The following is a 20813-nucleotide window of genomic DNA, read 5'->3' on the forward strand; positions in this document are numbered from 1 at the left end:
CCGGTCGGGGAGCCGGTGTCTGTTCTTGGAGGAGGCCGCTTCCTGGCTGGGGGGAGGGATTTGAGAAGTGGAAGGTCGGTGGCGGGGGTGGGTGGTGGTGGTGGGCAACATTCCCCGGACTCCCATCTCCTGGCCACCGTGGCCCACCCCTCTGGGCTGCCTGTGCTGCTTCCAGCAGAAAGTGCAGCCGATCGTGCTGTCTTGGATGAAGATAGCTGGGCCGGGGGATGGCAACGAGCCCTGGGCCCCACTCTTGGCTGGCGGGGGGGTGGGGGGCAGAGGGGTTTGCCTTGGAGGACGGATCCCTGAGCCAGGCTTGGGAACAGTATTGTTAGATTTGCCCTGGGCGACAACGATCCCGGAGAGCAAGGGACCAGGCTCCACCATCTTCTGGTTCTTCTTCAATTGCAACATGGTGACGCCCACGAGCCCGAACCTGGAACTCCTAAGCGTCCGACCGTTCAGCACCTTCTTCAACCAGCCCGGCCTCATCAGAACCATGGATGGCTTCCTGGGGAAGGTACGGAGCGTGCGGCCCGGGCAATCCCAGTCACAGCCCTCAGGGAAGAGGAGGAAGAGGATGGGACTCGGTGCCCTGAGGCGGGGGCAGGTGGCAGCATGGCGTAGAGGATGGAGCGCGGGCCTCGGAGTCAGAGGGGCCTGGGTCCCGCTGTGTCATTTCGGACAAGAAACGAAACTTCTCAGCGCCTCGGTCGCCTCATCTGTAAAATGGTGATAAAGATCGTGAGCCCCATGTGGGACACGGACTGTGTCCAACCTGATTATCTTGTATCTACCCCAGTGCTTGATACAGTGCCTGGCACATAGTAAGAGCCTAACAAATGGCACTTAAAAAAAAAAAAAAAAGAAGATGGAACCCAGGAACTCAGCAACTTAAAACACCCAGAGAACGACCAGCTAGTATTTACCCAAGTTGGTCCGGATGGTCCCGAGGCCGACTAGTTGTTGAAGGGTCAGAGATGGGAATGTCATGAATGTATTTCTCCCTCTTTCTCTGACTGGCTCCCAGGAGCCAGGAGGCAGAAAGATAGAGCGACTAGGCGTAAGGGGCTAAGTTCCTGAGTTCCACATCCTTCCTATACACCTCAAGTCATTCGCTTCTAAGCAGACGTCTCTCTCCGCCTTTTCCCCGGTTCCTACCTCCTCTACTAGACGGTGAGCTCCTCGGGGCCGGAGAGTGTGGTTGGTGAGTCTACCAACTCTATTGCACTGCACTCGCCCGGGGGCTTAGTGTAGTAAGAGTAAGTAAGTGCTCGATAAATGCCGTCGATTGATTGAGTGATTGATCCTCACAGAGGAAAAAGAGAGGACCAGCTGATGGAGGAGCAGTGTGGCTCTGTGGCAAGAGCCCGGGATTGGGAGTCAGAGGTCGTGGGTTCTGATCCCGGCTCCGCCGCTTGCCAGCTGTGTGGCTTCGGGCAAGTCACTTCACTTCTCTGGGCCTCAGTTCCCTCATCTGTAAAATGGGGATGAAAACTGTGAGCCCCACGTGGGACAACCTGATTACCTTGTATCCCCCCAGCGCTTAGAACAGTGCTTTGCACATAGTCAGCGCTTAACAAATACCACCATCATTATAGAGCAAATCTTCTTTTTTCCCAGCCAAGTGCTGAACCGCAGCTTCGGTGCCTTTAGGATCAGTCTAGGGGAGCCCTGAACTTCTATCGCCAAGTTGGGTGATGGGAGTAAGACAGAAGCGGTCACGCCCCCCTTGCTCCTTACGCCCTGGAAAACTGCCCCTCCTCTGCTGCCCTGTGTGATGGCAGTTCTCCAGGGGCCTTTTCAGAGGCAGGGTGTTTTCTTCATCATCATCATCATCATCATCGTCGTCATAAAACTTGTATTTGTTAAGCATTTCACTAGGTGCCAAGCACTATACTAAGTGCTGGGAAAGAGCCAAGATAATGAGGTTGGACACAGCCACTGCCTCGCATGGGGCTCGCAGTCTGAGTAGAAGGGAGAACAGCTACCGAATCCCCATCTGACAAATGAAACAAGCCCAGAGAAGTTGAGTGACTGGCCCCAGATCACACCGCAGGCACGTGGCTTGTCAGTCCAGGGGGGCCCCACATCAGGTTAGTTGCCCCGAGCTCGGCTTCCCCTTTGGAACGGCTCTGGACGCGGGGCTAGGAAAGGGCTGACGGGGAGGGGTGGGCAAAGGGATGGACAGGAGAGCTGGAGTGTACAGGGCTCTCTGTACAGTGAGGAGATGGAGCTGCAGGGGGGAAGGTGCAGGTCAGCTAAACCTCGCTACAGGGGTAAGACGGAGGAAGTCATGGAGCTTAGAGAGGCTGGGGTGCAGGGAGGGGGGCAACATTGGCTACTAGCCCCAACCTAGAGTTCCTGTCGGGGGCAGTGAAGCTCTTCTTCTAGGTTGGTGGGTACCAGCAGTCCAGACTCATTTTCCCTAAATCCCCAAGAGGGACAAGAAGAAGCGTGGCGGTTTAGTGGATAGACCATGGGCTTGGAAGTCAGAAGGTCGTGGGTTCTAATCCTGACTCTCCTACTTGTCTGCTGTGTGGCCTTGGATAAGTCACTTCGCTTCTCTGTGCGTCAGTTACCTCATCCGTAAAATGGGGATTAAGCCCCTGAGCCCCATATGGGACAGGGACTGTGTCCAACCCCATCATCTTGTTTCTACTCCAGTGCTTAGAAGTCCCTGGCACATAGAAAGTGCTTAACAAATACCGTAAAAAATTACCCCTCTGCTTACAGGTGTCCCTGAGCAGTGCGGCGGCGCTCGATGCCCGGCAGGCCAATCAATACATCCTGAAGCTGAAGGTGAGCTGTGGGTCCGGCGAGGAGACGGAGCAGCCGCTCTCAGTCACGGTGCTCCGAGATGACGGTCCCCCCGTCTGTACGGGGCTCTTCGACAGCCCAGGTGAGGCCGACCCTACCACCCTCCTTGCCACCCTGTTGACCCTACCCCAGTGCCCTCCCTGCACCTTCTGTCCCCGTGCCTGCCCCCAGTGCCCATTTGTTCCGGTCACTGCCCTGGCCCACTGCCTAACCCTCAAAGCCCGAGGCGGGTGCGCGGAAGGGGGGAGGAGGGGGCAAAGGCACGCTAGACCACCACCCACATTTCTGCCAACTCTGTAGTTGCCACTTCCTCCTGTTTCCTCGGCGCTCCTCGCCAAGCCCCTACGGCTGTGATCAGCTCATCCCCCATTATTCAGTCGGGCCCCTGCCCCCTGCTCTTGGGTCCTGGGACAGGTCAAATGGGGCTTCTTTTACTCTGGGGCATAGCTGGAGCCCGGGTGCAGGTGCTGGAGACGGTGGCCCCCGAGTCCCAGCTGTACACAGTGCTCCTCCGCAGGGACCTTGGATCCTCCCAGAGGGTGAGTCCTGCCAAGGGAGGGAGGGGAGAACTGGGTTTCACGGAGAGATGGAGCCTTGTGGCCGAGCCTCAGGGGAAGGGCCTGCTAAACCCTTAGATTTCCCTATGGGAAAGAGGCTCCGCTCTCCCTTCTCTCTTAGGAAAAGGAGAGGTGGGTGGGGAGTTGTGCATGGGGGACTGCAAGAGGACAATTGGAGGTTTGAGAGAGTAGGGATGAGGGTGGAGAGGAACTTGCGAGGGGGCTTGGGTGAGAATTGGGGTGTCTGGAGCGATTGCAACGGCGTGGTGAGAAAGGAAAGGGCCTCTGGGACAAGGGCAGGATTCAGCAGTATTAATAGGGGAAAGATTGCGGGGCAGGTGGATCTGCTGAGCCCTGGCCTGGACTTTCCCCACAGGTGAGGATTGTCAGCCCTCAGAGTCCCCCGTACTTCCCGGGCTCATTCACCGTGGACTCGAGGGGCCATGTGTTGGCCCCAAATGAGAGCTTCGTTGGCCATGCTGGCAAGGTCAGCCTCCGCCCACCAGCCCCCTCTCCCCATTTCCCAGCTTGCTTCCTCTGGGTATCTGGACTGGGGTGTGGGATAGAGCAGGGGAGAGGCCGGGTTGGTGGGAGAGATTATGGTGTGGGGGGGAGGGGCGGGCTGGAGGGCAGTCAGTGAGAAGAGACACGGAAGTTGATGAGGGAAGGGGTGAAGTGCTGATCAGGAGTCAAACGCGAGAAGACCGACGGCGGTCGGTTCACCCTTCAACTGCCGGCGTTCCTAGGTTGGTCCAGAATCCCGTCTAATGGATTCTGATGGGAACCTGTCTGGCCTCGGGTCCTCTCGGAGGGGTCAGTAGAGGGCACCACCGTTAGCGGTGGAATCCGGGGCCTGTACTATCTCCGACAGCCAACCGGTCCCGAGGACCCTGGAGAATTAGGGTGTCCTGGTCCCCTACCAGGGGTCTGGATGGCTATTTTTCAGCCCAGGAGACCAGTTCAGTCTAGGGCCTTCTGGGATACCCTAGGCCAAGTCTGAGCCCCTACAAAACATTCCACTTCCCACCACTGGTACCGCGGTGACCTAGGTTCCCCGGGGCCTCCAGGCAGAGGCTGACCTGGACTCCCCAGGGCTTCTGTTGGCACGCCTAGTCGCCTCGAGGGACCCCTGTCTGGGGCCTTCCTTGGGGCTGCGGGCGGGTGGGCGGACGGGAACTTGGGTGCATAAGCCTGGCCTGAGCGTCGGAGATGCTTGATTTGCTCCCCACCCCCGCAGACCTTCCGGCTGCAGATCTCCGTGACGGACGGAAAAAACCGCAGTTGTCAGGGAACGCTGACCGTGGAGGTCCTGCCCGACCCCCACAATCGGGTCTCCTTCTGGTATGGGGCTCTCTCCCAGGAGCTGGGGCCGAGACTAGGATCTCTTGGCGGGGATGAGGGTGGGTTCCGGCCCCGGGGGCTGGGGTCGGATGTCCCCGCGTTGCTGAAATACAGATCATTAACGGGATAGGGAACTGGAGGACGCGGGTGTTCCTTTTCCCCCTTTCTCCTGGCCAGTCATGTAAGTCCGTCGTGGGCAGGAAATGTGTCTGTTATATCGTACTCTCCCGAGCACTTACTCTCCCACTGAGTGCTCAGTAAATACACCTGACTGACTGACTGGCTGGGCAGTTCTGGGAGAAGGGGAGCGGCCAGGAGCAGGCCTGAGAGTCCTTGTGTTATTTGGAGCTGAGACCAGGTTGTTCCTGGGCCACAGGAACCATCCCCAGGATTTCAACATCTCCGAGAGCGCGAGCCCCGGGAGCAGGGTCACCCAGCTACAAGCCAATGGCAGTAACCTGCTCTATGACATCATGGCCCCGGAACACTGTCCCCTCTACTCCATCGGACCTGGTGAGGGCGTCCCCTGTCGCGACCCCGGGCTGAATGGGGAATTAGGGATTTGGAAGGACGGATCTAGTGGGCCAATAGGGACTGGGGCGGAACAGGATGGCCCCGTTCGGCTGGGTTGCAGCCTGCTCCCCTGCCCAACCTGGGGCTCGGTGTCTTCTTAGGGCGATAAACTGCTCAACCATCTTCGTTCCCGAGGCTAGTCTGTTTCAGGTGACCCTTTGGGTATGGATCAGGCCCAGCTCAGTCCAAGGATTCCCCCATGTGGAATCTGCTCCCACCCACAGTGACTGTCTCTGTGGGGTTGTGGGGCTTGGGGCCACTTACCCCAGGCAGGACCCTCAAGCCAGGGGAGGAGGGAGGATTATAGGGTGAAGCGAATCGCTGATGTGCCAGGTGCACTCAAACCAGCCTTCTCCCACCCAGCCTGAATCCCTGGAGCCGACTGCTCCCGATTGTTTCCCATGTCATGCCGGACAGTGGCGGTGGGGCCCCGAGGAAACACTTGGGCCGCCATCTCTCCCAGCCCCCTGCCGGGCACCTCCATAGGACCCCTCTGGTAGCACATTTAATCTAGAGTCAACAGTACCCGCTTCACTCCTGCATGCCCAACCCCCTTTCTTCCCCTCGTGTCCTTTTGCTCTCTGCCAAGCGTGAGACTCCCATAAGACTTCCCCTGAGAGATCAGACTGACTCCAGAATATCCCCAGCTCCCCAAGGTTGGTTCTCCAAGGCCTCAGGGGTACAGATCACCATTAGGCAGGGCTGGGAATGTGTCCAGGGAGTCCAAACTGGACCCTCGATCCCTCCAAACAGCAACCCGAGACCCCAGGAGACCCAAGAATGGGTCCGCTGGCTGGGGAAGACCTGAGGCTTTCTCTCTTTATTTTCTTCCTTCCTGCCTGCCTGCCTGCTTGCCCACCTGCCTTTCTTTCTTTTTCTTTCTCTTTCTCTTTCTTCCTCTCTCTCCCCACCCCCACCCCACCTGCCGAGCAGAGGACGGGACTATCCGGACGACTTCTCCCCTGGACTTGGGACGGGACCCAGGGGCTGCTGTCACCTGGCTGCAGGTGAAAGCCTATGAACGTGCGAGGCCCGGCAACAGCGCTCGGCTCTCCATCAGCATCACCGTCGTGCCCACCAACCGCTGGAGTCCCCGTTGCTCCCCCGCCCTGCTCGTGTGAGTCCCGAGGGCCTCGATCGGGTGGCCGCCAGAGCTGGGGGGACAAGGGAGGGAGGGGGAAGTGGAGTCGGTAGGGTTCCGAAGGGTTCCCCTTCCCCCATCAGCTGTTCTCATCCCTCCCGCCAGGACCCAGGTCCCAGAGACCAAGCCCAACGGCAGCGTCCTGATGACCCTGTCTTGCTCCGACCCGGACTCCGGCAACGCCAGCTTCAGTTACCGGCTGCAGCCCAATGAGACCCAACCATACAACTTCCGTCTGCAAAACTCAGTCCTTCGGGTATAGTGCTGGCCTCCCCAGAAAAGCTAGCAGTTTCCCTTTTCCCTCAGGCCCACTCCAGAGGCCTCGGTAAGCAGCTTTCCTAACCCCGGGGTTGCGCTCAGGGAATCCTTTCCCAGAGCCGAAAGCAACTTGGAGCCTGGATCCACGCTAAGCTTACACTCCGGCTGCTGTAGTGGAGGGAGTTGTTTCCCTTCCTAAGGCAGGTGGTTAGGGCCAGTGAGGGATCCCGGGAGGCCAGAACTGTGAAATGCCCAGTGGGCGGGCGCCTGGGCCTCCAGCTACGGGTTTGTGCTCTTTTCACGGCTGGACCGTTTTGCAGTCAGATTTCAGCAGTGTGCTGGCCCTACTTCTGTCCCCTGTGACTCACCCTAACCTCCATCTCTCTGGCCCAAGCAGATGAACACGACCCTGGACTACGACTCAGCCTCACCTGACTTCCAGTACACGGCTACCATCCTGGTGACTGACAACGGTCACCCTCCCTTGACCAGTGAGTCCCTCCCCGCGGGGAGCCTACTAAGCGTCTCCCTCCCCCGGGTCCCAGCCCTCTCCCCGACACACGGACATCCACGTTGCCAAGATGTCCCACCTTCCTGCCCCGGGGACACAGTCTTCCTGGTTCCTCTCCTGAGGGCCCCTTGATGACCTAGGGGGCCTGTGCCCTCACAGCCCAGGTGCCGGTGATGGTGACGGTGACACCCGTCAACGAGCATGCCCCGAGATGCTCCCCGCCCTTCACTTTCCTGGTGAGGGAGGATGCTCTGCCTGGCCACCAAGTGGGCACCATCCACGGCTTTGACACCGACTACCCGTTCAACAACATTGACTACCGCATCTCTGGTTCATCCAAGCTATTCTACCTAGATCATCGCAAAGGTATCCTCGCCGGCCAGCCTGGGGGACTCCCCAGCTTAGACCTTGGTGCGGGGGGAACCTGCTAAGCTCCCCAATTTCCTCTCTGCCCTAATGGCTGGTAACCCTAGCCTCCACTCCCATATCGAAGAGGGTTTGGGAGGTCCCGATGGTGAGATAGGGGAAATCTCTGAGGCTGAGGAAGCTGTGGGGAGGAGTCGGTACTAGTCAGGGGAAGTTAATGGACTGAACTGCCCCTTCCAGGGCAGATCTATCTCCTGGGACCCCTGGACTACGAAACCCGAAGATCGTACACGCTCACCATCTCCCTGACCGACTGGGGCCAGGACCAAGACCCTACAAAGCACCTGTCGGGTTCTTGCGCAGTCACCATCGAGGTCCAGGTACCCGAGGCCCTAATCCCTTCCCAGTGTCCAGGACACATAATAATAATGATAATTGGGGTATTTGTTAAATGATTACTCTATGCCAAGCACCGTACTAAGCGCTGGGGTAGATCCAAGATAGTCAGGTCCCACTTGGGATTCACTGAGTAAATGGGAGGGAGAGTTGGTATTGAAATGCAAATGAGGGAACTGAGGCACAGAGAGGTTAAGGGACTTGCCCGAGGTCAAACAGCAGGCAAGGGGCCTGACCAGGATTAGAACTCAGGTCTTCTGACTCCCAAGCCCAGGCTCTTTCCACTAGACCACCCTGCTTCCCTGCTACCTATCTGCTCCTGTTTCTGAGTGTCTCACCCTCTCTCGGGGTCCTTTCGTCCTAGCCCCATCTAAAGTCCCCAGCCCCCTATCCAGGTCCTGCCTCTGCAGTTTCTCTTACTGAGAACCTGCAGAATTGAGAACCCACCTGAGGGTTTTTTCCTGGACCCCCAGGCTCCGTTGTAGGCCGAACAGAGGAGATTTGGGGGAGGGGTTCCCTGCCTGTCTTGGCCCGTACCCCCATTGGCTGGATTCTAGATCCCTCTCCCCAGATGTTGCTAGAGGGCGGGGGAACCAGGATTTCCTGCCCTGAGTCTACTCTTCTGAACACTGAGCAGGAGGGGGAGAGAGCGAGGTGGGACGTGGGGGTCTGTGGGAGCAGGAAGAGGGTACTGTGAGCTGGGGGGGCAGGGGAGGTGGGATGGGCCATAGCCCTGACACTCGGGCCATCTTGATACAGGATGTGAATGACAACCCTCCAGAGTGCACCCCCCCATACCAAGAGCTCACCATCTATTCCAAGCTGCGGACCAGCACAGAAGTCGGCCGGATCGCCTGCTGGGACAGAGACGCACCTGAGCGGCAGAGATTCTCCTACACCATCGTGGGAGGTCAGACACCGCAAGAAGGGCTGCTTGCCCTGGTCGGCGGGGAGGGGGCACTCTAAGTCTGATGGAGACTGAGCTTGAGGAGCCGCGCGGCCTAGTGGAAAGAGCCTGGGCCTGGGAGTCAGAGGACCTGGGTTCGAATCCCGGCTCCACCACACGTCTGCTGTGGGACCTGGGGCAAGTTACTTAAATTCTCTGTGTCTCGGTTATCTCATCTGTAAAATGGGGATTAGGACTGTGAGCCTCATGCGGGACCCGGACCGTGTCCCACCTCGTCAGCTTGTGTCAGCACTTAGTATAGTGCCTGGAACATAGTAAGCGCTTAAGAAATACCATAAAAAAAACCCAACTCTGCTGAGAGCCTCTGGGTTGGGGAGTGCCACCGAACCTGGGAGTTTGAGGGTCCAGGCCCGTAGTTCCCAGAAGGGATACCAGGGCATATTGGAATGATGTTTGGTAGGGGCCTCAGGGTCCTAGTGGACAAGCGAACACAATTAAAATCCACTGAGGAAGGAGGGCCTTTCAATATGGCCTGACCATGTACAGAGACCTTTCCTTCCTTGACCAGAATCCTTCAGATCTGCTGAGCTCATTCCTTTCAGCACATCTATGTGATATTTCTAGGAACTGTCCTAGTGGATAGAGCAGGGGCCTGGGAGGCAGAAGGGCCCGGGTTCTAATCCCGGCTCCGCCACTTGTCTGCTGTGTGACCTTTGGCAAATCACTGAACTTCTCTGTGCCTCACTTACCTCATCCTTAAAAAGGGGATTAAGTTTGTGAACTCCAGGTGGGACATGGACTATATCCAACTTGATTAGCTTCTGTCTGCCCCAGCGCTTTAGTACAGTACCTGGTACGTAGTAAGCGCTCGACAAGCACCATAAAAAGAAATCCTCAGTATTCTCCAGGCTCCCCTTCATTTCTGCCAATCATCAGTGTTTACTGAGTCTCTACTGAGTGCAGAGCACTGACCTATGTGCTTGGGAGAGTAGAGCAGAAGCAAAAGACAGTTCCTGTTCAAGGAGATTTCACAGTCTAACGGGGGAGGCAATGATACCTTGTACCTCAACGATCTAATTCTATCCTCACAATATCCCCGTGAAGTAGGGAGAAGTGGGTGTATTATTATCCTCATTTTACAGATGAGGGAACCGAGGCCCAGAGAGGTTCAGTGACTTGCCCGAGCTCACACAGCAGACCCTTGGCAGAGCTGGGAGTCTCCTGACTCCCAAAACTATAACACGTTGCCTAAACTGCAGCCCAATCCCAAACCAGGGATTGAGGAGCTGCTCTTTTTCCCTCAGGCCTTTTTAAAACAAGTACAGTTCAGGCAGTTTCTGAGAAATCGGAAATTCACCTCAGCATCCTGGGTCTCATTTAAACAAATTAAAGGAATAAGGAACGTTTGGACTCTCAATGTATTTGATTGATGATGCTGAAAACCATTGCCCAGCATATTAAAAAAATATTTTGAAGTAAAGAATGATATCCAGTGGCATTCGGAAACGATTTATCTATCACTGTTTTAGTCAAAATTTTGAATCCCACAATGTCTATTTAAAAAGTCTGTTGTATTGAAAAATTATTCGGTTTAATAGAGCCACCCAGGTCAAAGTAAAACCTCCCTAATCCAGAACTGATTATTTGGACTGAATATTAATGCTCTTTGCCCGCTCTACTACTGGTAGGGATACACAGTTTCTGTCCTAAAGAAGGACATTTTGACTTACCCCGTGGTAAAGCCTCAGGAGTTACACAGAGACAGCTGGGGAGACCAAGAGGAATTGCGTTGACATTGAATGGGCTCACTGGCATCTCTCCAGGTGACCTACGCTGATTTAGGGACAGTCAGAGAAGGAGGCAGGCCAGTTAGCAAGCAAGACACACACATACCAGTACTCAAGTCAAACTGCACTAAATAATAATAATAATTATAATGTTGGTATTTGTTAAGTGCTTACTATATGCAGAGCACTGTTCTAAGCGCTGGGGTAGATACAGGGTAATCAGGTTGTCCCACGTGAGGCTCACAGTTAATCCCCATTTTACAGCTGAGGGAACTGAGGCCCAGAGAAGTTAAGTGACTCGCCCACAGTCACACAGCGGACAAGTGGCAGAGTGGGAATTCGAACCCATGACCTCTGACTCCCAAGCCCGGGTTCTTTCCACTGAACCACGCTGCTTAGTAAAAGCATTACAAATACTATCATTATTACCAAGTGCCCAAAGGGGACAGATCCAAGCAGAGAATCCCTTTTGACTCTATGTTGGGAAGGAGAGAGCCTGCACAAATAGATTTAGGAGTTGCAGGTCAAAACCATTCGGTGACCTCTGGTCTAACAGCTGGGGAGAGAGAAGAGGCGGTTCGTGGCCAGGTTGCCTCAGCGTATGAGGGCAAGAAAGGGTCCGGGCGGCTGGCTGGATTCTGAGAGCCCAAAGGGTGAGCTGGGGAAGGGGCTGAAAGGGAGTGAGGGTCGAGGGTGGAGCAGGGACCAAACTCGTTCATTTTCCCCTCTCCCCTGCCAGGGAACAACAAGGGAGATTTCCACCTGTCAGCGGGCGGCCAACTCCTCACCCTCTTCCACGACTCCTCCTCTTTTCAGCCCGATTCCCGCACTCACCAGCTTCTGATCCGGGTGGTCGACGATGGCCCCACGTTCCCTCGCCTCAGCACTACGGTCACCGTCCTCGTCCACGTGTTCCCCCGGGTGACCGCCGTGACCGCCACAAGCACCGTCACCCCCACAGTGAGAGCTCCCGGGAAGCGTAACCGGAGGGCCCCTTTCCTACCTCCGTCCCTGCCCTCTCTCTTCCACCCCCGAGATCGGTCCTCTCAAATCCGCTTATCCCTTCAGCCTGCGCTTCTTCCCGAATCTTGACTTTCAAGCCTTCTTTGTTTTCAGACCCCGTCGGCAATACCCTTGCTGGTGACTGGCATCGAGTTGTACTGGGCCCCAGAGCCCTGGTTTGTGGCAGTGCTGACGGTCACTGGGGCCCTCCTGATAATAACCTTGGGCTGGCTCCTCTACGCATCCCTGAGCAGGTAACTCTCTCGATTCCCACCTTTTCCTCCTGTTCCTCCTCCTCCTCCTTCTCCTCCTCCGGGATCGCTGCATGCTGTGTGGCTAGGAAAGGGTACCTAGGAATTTCAGCTGATCGCCTGGGTTATTGCAGCTAGTTGCGGGGGATAGGGGAGGGGTGCCTTTCTTTCCTTCCCTGTTACCTTGAAGGAAAGGAAGGTGACCCAACCCCCAGAGCTGCCCTTTGATCCAGAGCACCATATCTGGGGGATTTTGATGGCTCTTTGTGCCCTGAGAAGAAAGGGAAAGGGCCTGGGTCTCCCCTCTGGCTGATTCGGGGCAGGCAGAAAAGAGCTTTGGTGCCAATAATGTCTAATCAGTTGTCTGTTCCTACAGCCAGCATCATGGAGAAGCAGCATTGCATTGCCTAGCGGAAAGAGCACGGGCCCCAGTGTCAGAGGACCTGGGTTCTAATCCTGCCTCTGCCACGTGCCTGCTGTGTGACTTTATGCACGTCACTTAACTTCTCGGTGCTTCAGTTTCCTCATCTGCAGAATGGGGATTAAATCCTGCTCCCTCCTACTCAGACTGTGAGACAAGGACCGTATCCAACCTGCTTAACTCATACCAATCTCAGTGCTTAGAACAGTGCTTGGCACATAGTAAGCATTTAACAAGTACCATTATCATTATTATAATTATTATTATTATCTTGGCCTCCTCTTAGAGAAGCAGCGTGGCTTAGTGGAAGGAGCCCGGGCTTGGGAGTCAGAGGTCGTGGGTTCTAATCCCAGCTCCACCACTTGTCAGCTGTGTGACTTGGGGCAAGTCACTTCACTTCTCTGGGCCTCAGTTATCTCATCTGTAAAATGGGGATTAAAGCTGTGAGCCCCACATAGGACAACCTGATTACCTTGTATCTACCCCAGCCCTTAGAACAGTGCTTGGCACATAGGAAGCACTTAACAAATACTGTTATTATTATTATTATTATTAAGCAGGAGACCCTGTTCTGGGCAATGAAAACTTCTGTGTGAAGACCCACATTTGAGTCATTATCATCTCCTCTCCTGGGAAAAAGATTGCTGCCTCACAGGAAGCAATGCATCCCATTTCTACTTTGGAAGGAGCACAGGTCTGGGAATCAGAGGACTTGGGTTCAAATCTCCCCTCTGCCACTTGCCATCTGGGTGACCCTGGGCAAATCACTTCACTCCTCTGAGCTTCAGTTTCCTCAACTGTAAAATGGGGATAAAATACCTGCTCTCCCTCCTGTCTAAACTATGAGCCCCATATGGAACAGGAATTGTTTTCAACCTTATTATCTTGTATCTACCCCAGCATGAAGTAGAGTGCTTGGCAAGTAGCAAGGACTTAGCAAATATCATAATTCTTCTTCTTATTATTATCATTAAGTGATGGATAATGATATTCATTCATTCAATCATATTTATTGAGCGATTACTGTGTGCAGAGCGCTGTACTAAGCACTTGGGAGAGTGCATTGTAACAGTAAACAGACACATTCCCTGCCCACAAAGAATTGCGGCATTGGTTAGGTGCTTACTGTGTGCCAGGCACTGTTTTAAGCTCTCAAGTGGATACAAGCAAATTGGGCTGGACACAGTCCCTGTCCCACATGAAGCTCGCAGTCTTCATCCCCATTTCACAGCTGAGGTAGCTGAGGCCCAGAGAAGTTAGGTGACTTGCCCAAGGTCACACAGCAGACAGGCATCAGAGCCGGGATTAGCAACCAGGTCCAACTGACTCCCAGACCCGTGGATGGAACCAGATATACCTGGGGCCCAGAAGCTCAAGTCACAGATAAATGTGTGACCAGATTAGAGAGGACAGAACCACGGGGAGTCGAACAGTTCTGTTCCTACCCTGTTAATAATAATAATAATAATGATGGCATTTGTGAAGCGCTTAAAGCGCTTCCTTGGACCCATATCAGAGACGTGGAACTGAGACTTTTAACTCTCTGGTCTGCTGACCTGAGAAGCAGGCCTAACAAGGGGAAGGATTTGGCAGGGCCTGGGAGTGCTGACCCGAGTCATCTCCAAGAACGAGTTAGTTCCGGAGTTGCGGACAGCTGCACAATGGTGACCACTCAACTCTCCGCCTCATTATCACCGCTCTCTGCTCCACGGCTGGGATTCCAGCTGTAGGTCCTGTCAACAGGGGCTACAGCAGTTGGCCTTAGGCCTGTGAAAGAAGGGATGGACACAGTTGAAAAAGGATCTGAGAAGCCCACCTTGACTCTCTGCTCTCTCAGTGGCAACCCCACGTCACACCCTAGGAAGAGAGACAAGTCTCTCTGGGAATAGTTGAGGCTGTTTTTCAGGCTGTTTTTCCAATACACTCACACAAAGAGCTACTGACCGGGATGTTCATTCAATGGGAGTGAGTCTGACTGATAAAACTAACGTAGGACCCACTGTTCTAACTACACACACACACACACACATTGTCCCCTGTTTGTGCTGTCACATTTTTTGTATGCAGAACTGGTTCCGCTTTTGCTTTCATGTCTCACAATCCTCTCAAAGTTTCTGCTCAAAAAGAACTACTCCTTTCTTGATGGAAATGCATCAAGTCGGTCTACCCACTGCAGTAGTCTCTGCTTTCCGCTGCGATGCACACTGTCTTAGGTTATGCTTTGCAGTATGCCTAAAATATGCCCTCCATTCCCCGTGTTTTCAGTTCATACATTTCAGCTCACCATATAGCAGCTGTTTGGGTATACCACTGTCATCTATTTTCTTCGCATGTCAGGTGAGGTGAGCTCCACTGATAGTAGGCCGACTTTCTGCAGGATTTTGTTGTTTGTGATCCTGTCTTGCCATTCGATATCACTTGTGACCCGAAAGTGATGCTGAGTCATTCATTCATTCAATCGTATTTATTGAGGGCTTACTGTGTGCAGAACACTGTACTGGGCACTTGGGAGAGTACAAAATAACAATAAACAGACACATTCCCTGCCCACCGTGAGCTTACTGTCTAGTTGAGGAGACAGACATTAATATGAATACATAAATAAATTACAGATATCTACCTAAGTGCTGTGCAGCTGGGAGGGGTGATGAATAGAGGGAGCAAGTCAGGGTGATGCAGAAGGGAGTGGGAGAAGAGGAAAGGGGGTTTTAGTAAGGGAAAGCCTCTTGGAGGAGGTGTGCCTTCATTGAGGCTTTGAAGACAAGGGAGAATAATTGTCTGTTGGGTTTGAGGAGGGAAGGCATTCCAGGCCTCAAGCAGGACGTGAGCTAGGGGTCGGCGGCGAGATAGATGAGTTAGAGGCAAAGTGAGAAGGTTAGCATTAGAGGAGCTAAGTGTGCAGGCTGAGTTGTATTAGGAGACTAGCAAGGTGAGGTAGGAGGTGGCAAGGTGATGGAGTGCTTTAAAAGCCGATCGTGAAGAATTTTTGTTGAATGTGGAGGTGGATGAGTAACTACTGGAGTTTCTCGAGGAGTGGGGAAACGTGTCCTGAATGTTTCTGTAGAGAAATGATCTAGGCAGCAGAGTGAAGTATGAACTGGAGTGGGGAGAGACAGAAGGCTGGGAGACCAGCCAGGAGGCTGATGCAGTAATCCAGGTGGGATAGGATGAGTGATTGTATTAACGTGGTCGAGGTTTGGATGGAGAGGAAAGGGCAGATTTTAGCCATGTTGGGAAGGTGGAACTGACAGGTTTTAGTGAATATGAGAGAGAAGAATCAAGGGTAGCACCGAGGTTACGAGCTTGTGAGACTGGAAGGATGCTGGTGCCGTCTACAGTGATGGGAAAGTCATGGGGAGGACAGGGTTTGGGAGGGAAGATAAGGAGTTCTGTTTTGGACGTGTTAAGCTTGAGGTGACGGGAGGACACTCGAGAAGAGATGTCTTGAAGGCAGAAGGAAATGTGAGACTGTGGAGAGGGAGAGCGATCTCAGGGAGTTGGCTGTGGTATTTGCGGCCGGTCCAGGTTTCAGAATCACTGCAGAGGGATCCGCTCTGTAGACCTTTAGTTTGATCTGAAGCCTGGTGTCGCATCATTACCACATTCCTCCTAACAGCCTCCCCAAAGGATATGTTGGGCTCGCCTCAGATTTCTACTTCCTCGTACCCTGTCGTGTTGTTAGACGGTCTGCTACCTAGGCGACAGGGCGTTCGGCCCCACGCTGTCCGAGCGGAGCCCCGGTTTTCTCGACGCAGGTCGATCCATTACCTTGGCTTTTTTTGGACTGCTCTTCAGTCTTTGGCACTGGGCTGACTCTGCAAAGTGATTTACTATCCCCTGCATATCATCTTGGGTATATGCCTCTAGGGTGCAGTCATTGCATGTAACAGTTCACGTTGTTCCTTCTCACTCCTCACTCATCATACCCTGTCTTCCCTGATCATCACTCTTTGCCCTGCCTGTCCCTCCTCTTTCTCCCCTTTCTCTCCTCTACCCTGCTTTCTTCTCTCTCTTCTCAACCTCCCCTTACTCCAAGCTTATCCTCCTTCCAGGGTGCCAATCCCACACCAACCAAAGCGCTAGACCGTGGTTCACCCTTCGGCTGTTCGGGAGTACGAACAGACGCGGACCGAGAAGTTATTTGGGTCTACTGTAGCCCTACTTACAAGAAACGGCATCTACCCCTTACCGGCCATTTTGCTTCTGACGGTAGCTAACTGCAGAGCCTTTGGAGGATAGAAGGGAAGCCGTGACCGGAAGACCCAATTCCTGGAAGGCTGTCTGGCGTAGAAAGAAAAAGTCAACAGAGCCATATCTGAATAACGAGAATGGTAGTTCCTAAACCAGTGGGTCAGTGATCACCTAATAGCCACTCCCACACTCTCCAAAGTCTCCAATGACCTCCTCATATCCAGTCCACTGGCCCCTACATGGTCCTAATCCTCCTCTTCCTCTTGGATGTCTTCCACAATGTAGACCACCCCCTTTCCCTTGGAATTGTTCTCTGACCTTGATTTTGCTGACTCCCCATTCTCCTGGTTCTCCTCTGACCTCTCAGAACGCTCCTTCTCTGTTTCCTTAACTATTGCTCTCCCCAAAAGCTTGGTTCTAGGTCCCTCGTTCTTCTCCCGCTACTCTGACTCCCTTGGGGTACTCACCCACTTCCATGGCTTCAGCTATCATCTCTAGGCGGATGACTCACAAATCGACCTCTCCAGCCCCAACCTCTCACCCGCTATCCAGTTCTGCATCTCCTCTTGCCTCCAGTCCATCTCCATGGAGATGGCCTGATAGCACATCAAGCTCATCATGTCCAAAATAGAATTTCTCATGTTTCCTGCTAAGCCCTCCCCTCCTCTCCATGAGGCCATCTCCACTGACAACACCGTTGCATTCATTAGATGCTCGATAAAAGCCGTTACTATTGCTGATAAGCCTATGTCTCTCTAGGCACAGGCAGACTCATCCCGGGACATTTGCCAATACAAATGGCGATAAGAGCTATAGGACTGAATAGTAGGTTGAGCTGTGGGAGGTGAGACGGAAAGCGAGTGTCAGAGTGGCTGAGTTACAACTTCGACCTAGGCTTTGAATTGAGATATTACTGTGGTATGGCCGCTGTCTTGCCTTTCATGAGCTTATTTTGTGAGTGCTGGCTGAGGTGGGGAGGGTTGGCAGGGGATGGCGATGGAGGAGGAGGAGGAGGAGGAGGGGTGGAGAAGAAGGGAGGGTGGTGTTGAACTTGGCTACTGAAGTACTGCTCCAAGAAAATCCGGTCTATGTGGTTGGATTCTTCCTGAGTCAGCCTCCTGGTAGGGAATACTTTGCCCTGCTCCGCCTCATGGAAACAGAACGATACTGAGTTCTCTCTCCCGCAACCCTGTAATGAGACACCACTGCTTTGGACGGTTCTTGCTAACGGAATTTCAGAGACATTTTAGAGGCTATTCAGTTCCAAGAGACATTTTGCTCCCATTTTATGTGTTCCGAGGGCTTCGGGCTTACCGCAGGGACGGGGGAAGGACCGCACGGATCACGTCGACATCCCTTCTATCTTGTATCGTAGGATGGTCCTGAGCCCCTCAACAATTCGGAAGCCCTCCTTGCCCCTCCTGCATCCCAGGTAAGGCAGGCACTGTTGTGACCTCTGTCTTCTCCCCCACGCCCAATCCTCTGGCCCCTCGGCCTATCTTGGTCTGGGAGACACCACTCTTCATTTGCCCTACCTACCGTGGAAGCACCCGTTCTCCAGCTGGTGAATCAGCCTCTAAGCAAGGAGATGCGAACTCTGCCGAGTCCCCCTTCCCTACCTGGGCTTTCAGCATCGTTCTACAGCCCTAGGAAAGAACCTCTTGGCAGGTGGTTACAGGTCGCTTCCCGGGACTAAGTGTGGCTTAATGAATAGAGCCCGGACCTGGGAGTGAGAAGGACCTGGGTTCTAATCCCGGTTCTGCCACATGTCTGCTGTATGACCTTGGGAAAGTCACTTCACTTCTCTGGGCCTCAGTTATTTCATCTGTAAAATGCGGATTAAGAGTGTGAGCCCCATATGGGACAGAGACTGTGTCCAACCTGATTAACTTGTATCTACCCCTGCGCTTAGAACGGTGCTTAACAAGTACTATTAATATTGTCATTATCATTATTATTATTATTCTCTCCTCTCTTCCTCTTTAACCAGTGCCAAAGAAAATGAAAAGACCACAGATGGGCTGCAAAGCAATAAGGAAGAAGCGGCTGGCAGCATCCCGGCCCTGGTATTACCAAACCTGCCCCAATAGGTCATAGGTGCCCCCAGCCCAACGGGCCCCAAGGTTGCTCCGGGAGTCCCATCCCCCGCAGAAAAAAGCCCCAGCCCCTTCTTTGACATCTCTGATTCTTCCGATCAGCACCTCCTTTTGGTGAGGGATCTAGCCCTTGGAACGGTTCGTAGCCTTCCGCAAGAGGATGAGGGGTACAGCTACTTTGAGTGTTAGTTAAGATTTGGAAGCTGTTGGAGAGGTGGGGTTGGGGGGTGGTGGGCAGGGTGACCTAGTTTTCCTCACCTCTCAATTCCTTCTTCTTCTCAGCAGCTGTTTGATGGCAGAGCCCAGGACCCTGGTGAGTTCCCACCTCTGTGATCTGTGCTCATCCTCCAGGCCCTGCCTTTTTTTTTAAAATTGGTATTTGTTAAGCACTTACTAATGTTCTGAGCACTGTACTAAGCATTGGGGTAGAGACAAGCTAATCAAGTTGGATCTAGTTCATGCCCCATATGGGGCTTACAGTCTTAATCGCATTTTACAGACGAGGTAACTGAGGCCCAGAGAAGTGAAGTGACTTGCTCAAGGTCACACCGTGGACAAGTGGCAGAGCTGGGATTAGAACCCAGGTCCTCCTGACTCACACGCCCGTGCTCTATCCACTAGACCATGCTGCTTCTGTCACGCTCTCATGCTTCCCAGCGCCAGGAATATGTTTCCAGGGTCCATTGATCCACAGATGCCCACACGCATACACCCATATGTCAGTAGAATCAAATTTGGAAAACCGTCTTCAGGCCCCTCTTTGGTTCTTTGGATAAATAATTCCATCAGTCCTGCCTTATGGCATGGAACCCAGGCTCGCTTTGGGATCATAGGTGTAGTTCTCCCTCCAGCGAGGGCGGGAAGATGTCAAGGCACCCTCCCCCGCAAGCCTCACCCTCGGTCTCTAGCCTTGTCTGGCAGCAGTTACCTCTTGCCCTGCAACTACCTCAGAAGCAGAGACTGGAGGAAGAAGGGAGAGGAAGGTTCTTTTTCCGTCACTACCTGGTCCACACTCTGCCCGGTGGGGGGGAGGGAGATGCTTTCCAGGTGAAAATGGGAAGCATTATCAGAACTCCCTGCACCCCCACTGGCCCAGAACTATCCTTGAGCTTCCAGGGGTAAGGGAACACCTATTAGAGCCATGGCTTACTATTTTTTTTAAATGGCATTTGTTATGTGCTTACTAGGTGCCAGGTACTGTACTGAGCACCGGGGCAAATACAAGATAATCAGGTTGGACACAGTCCTTGTCCCACGTGGCGTTCACAGTCTTAATCCTCATTTTACAGATGAGGTAACTGAAGTACAGAGAAGTTAAGTGACTCATCCATGGTCATACAGCAGACGAGTGGAGGAGCTGGGATTAGAACCCAGGCCCTCTGATAACCAGGCCCATGCTCTTTCCCCTGGGCCATGCTGCTTCTTCCAATCTTCTTCCAAACTCACTACTTGCCATCTCTAGTTACAGGCAGAGACTACCTCTTCGACAGCAACACGGGTGCCCGCCACTGGATCTGACGGAAACCTAGTCCTTTGGTCTCTCTGAGCAGCTGAGATTAAGGCCGTTCTAATGAAACTGCAGCTGGATTTAATTTGAAACAGGTAACACCCATAAAGGGGGTCCAGCCTGCCAACCATCTCTCTACTATCCCCAGTCCTTTCATCCTATTTCCCTTCATTTCCACCCAGTACCTTCCTTCCTTTCTCCCTCCCCCAGCGTAGCCCGGGTCGGCAGTCTCCAGATGCGTTTAACAGTAAAAATGATCAAACCAAATAAAGGTGTTACTTATAATGATGTGAGACTGATCGTTAAAGCAGGCTAATCCTTCCTGAAATAGAATACTGGCAGGGTCAGATTACTCCAGAGGAAATCAGGGGAGAAACCCTAGTGGTCTGGAAGGTTAAGCAGTCCCAGCTGGCCTGCTGAGTAGCCTCACCTTCCTTCTTGCTCTGACCCTGGTCAGGGGAGAAGCAGCATTTACATTTTATGAGGTACAATAGGTCACTCCCACCCCCGCCAGCCCCGTCCCTCACCCCCCAAAGCTGTTGGGGTAATATCTTTCAACTCTCCTGGGGATGGTTGCCCAACTCTGAGCTCACCGGGAAGTCTTCTGCTTCTTTCTCCCATTTCTGCCCCTTGCACTTTGATTCACCACTTGGAAAATGGAAACATAACTGCATCCTCCCTACCCTAA

The 20813-nt window shown here is 53.5% G+C and overlaps 1 protein-coding gene across 1 annotated transcript; it reads left to right on the plus strand.

Moving 5' to 3' along the window:
* The first annotated feature begins 336 nt into the window (after window positions 1–336).
* CDHR4 (cadherin related family member 4) lies at window positions 337–20413 on the plus strand. Its single transcript, XM_039910085.1, has 18 exons — window positions 337–520; window positions 2737–2902; window positions 3268–3359; window positions 3754–3864; window positions 4615–4718; window positions 5095–5231; window positions 6225–6408; window positions 6538–6688; window positions 7088–7181; window positions 7361–7567; window positions 7808–7947; window positions 8723–8873; window positions 11397–11617; window positions 11774–11913; window positions 17898–17954; window positions 18513–18588; window positions 18901–18931; window positions 20081–20413. The coding sequence occupies exons 1-18, from the start codon at window positions 413–415 to the stop codon at window positions 20134–20136; spliced, it is 2226 nt and encodes a 741-aa protein (XP_039766019.1). The 5' UTR covers window positions 337–412; the 3' UTR covers window positions 20137–20413.
* Window positions 20414–20813: the final 400 nt, after the last annotated feature.

The sequence above is a fragment of the Ornithorhynchus anatinus genome, chromosome X1 (genome assembly GCF_004115215.2).
Source record: "Ornithorhynchus anatinus isolate Pmale09 chromosome X1, mOrnAna1.pri.v4, whole genome shotgun sequence".
NCBI classification, from domain to species: Eukaryota; Metazoa; Chordata; class Mammalia; order Monotremata; family Ornithorhynchidae; genus Ornithorhynchus; species Ornithorhynchus anatinus.

Bases quoted from the DNA above. Each gene is read 5' to 3' on its own strand.
- CDHR4 (XM_039910085.1), top strand. From the start codon at position 413: ATGGTGACGCCCACGAGCCCGAACCTGGAACTCCTAAGCGTCCGACCG. The intron at 7,182-7,360 runs GTGAGTCCCTCC...GTGCCCTCACAG, and splicing joins CGGTCACCCTCCCTTGACCA to CCCAGGTGCCGGTGATGGTG. The intron at 8,874-11,396 runs GTCAGACACCGC...CTCCCCTGCCAG, and splicing joins CTCCTACACCATCGTGGGAG to GGAACAACAAGGGAGATTTC.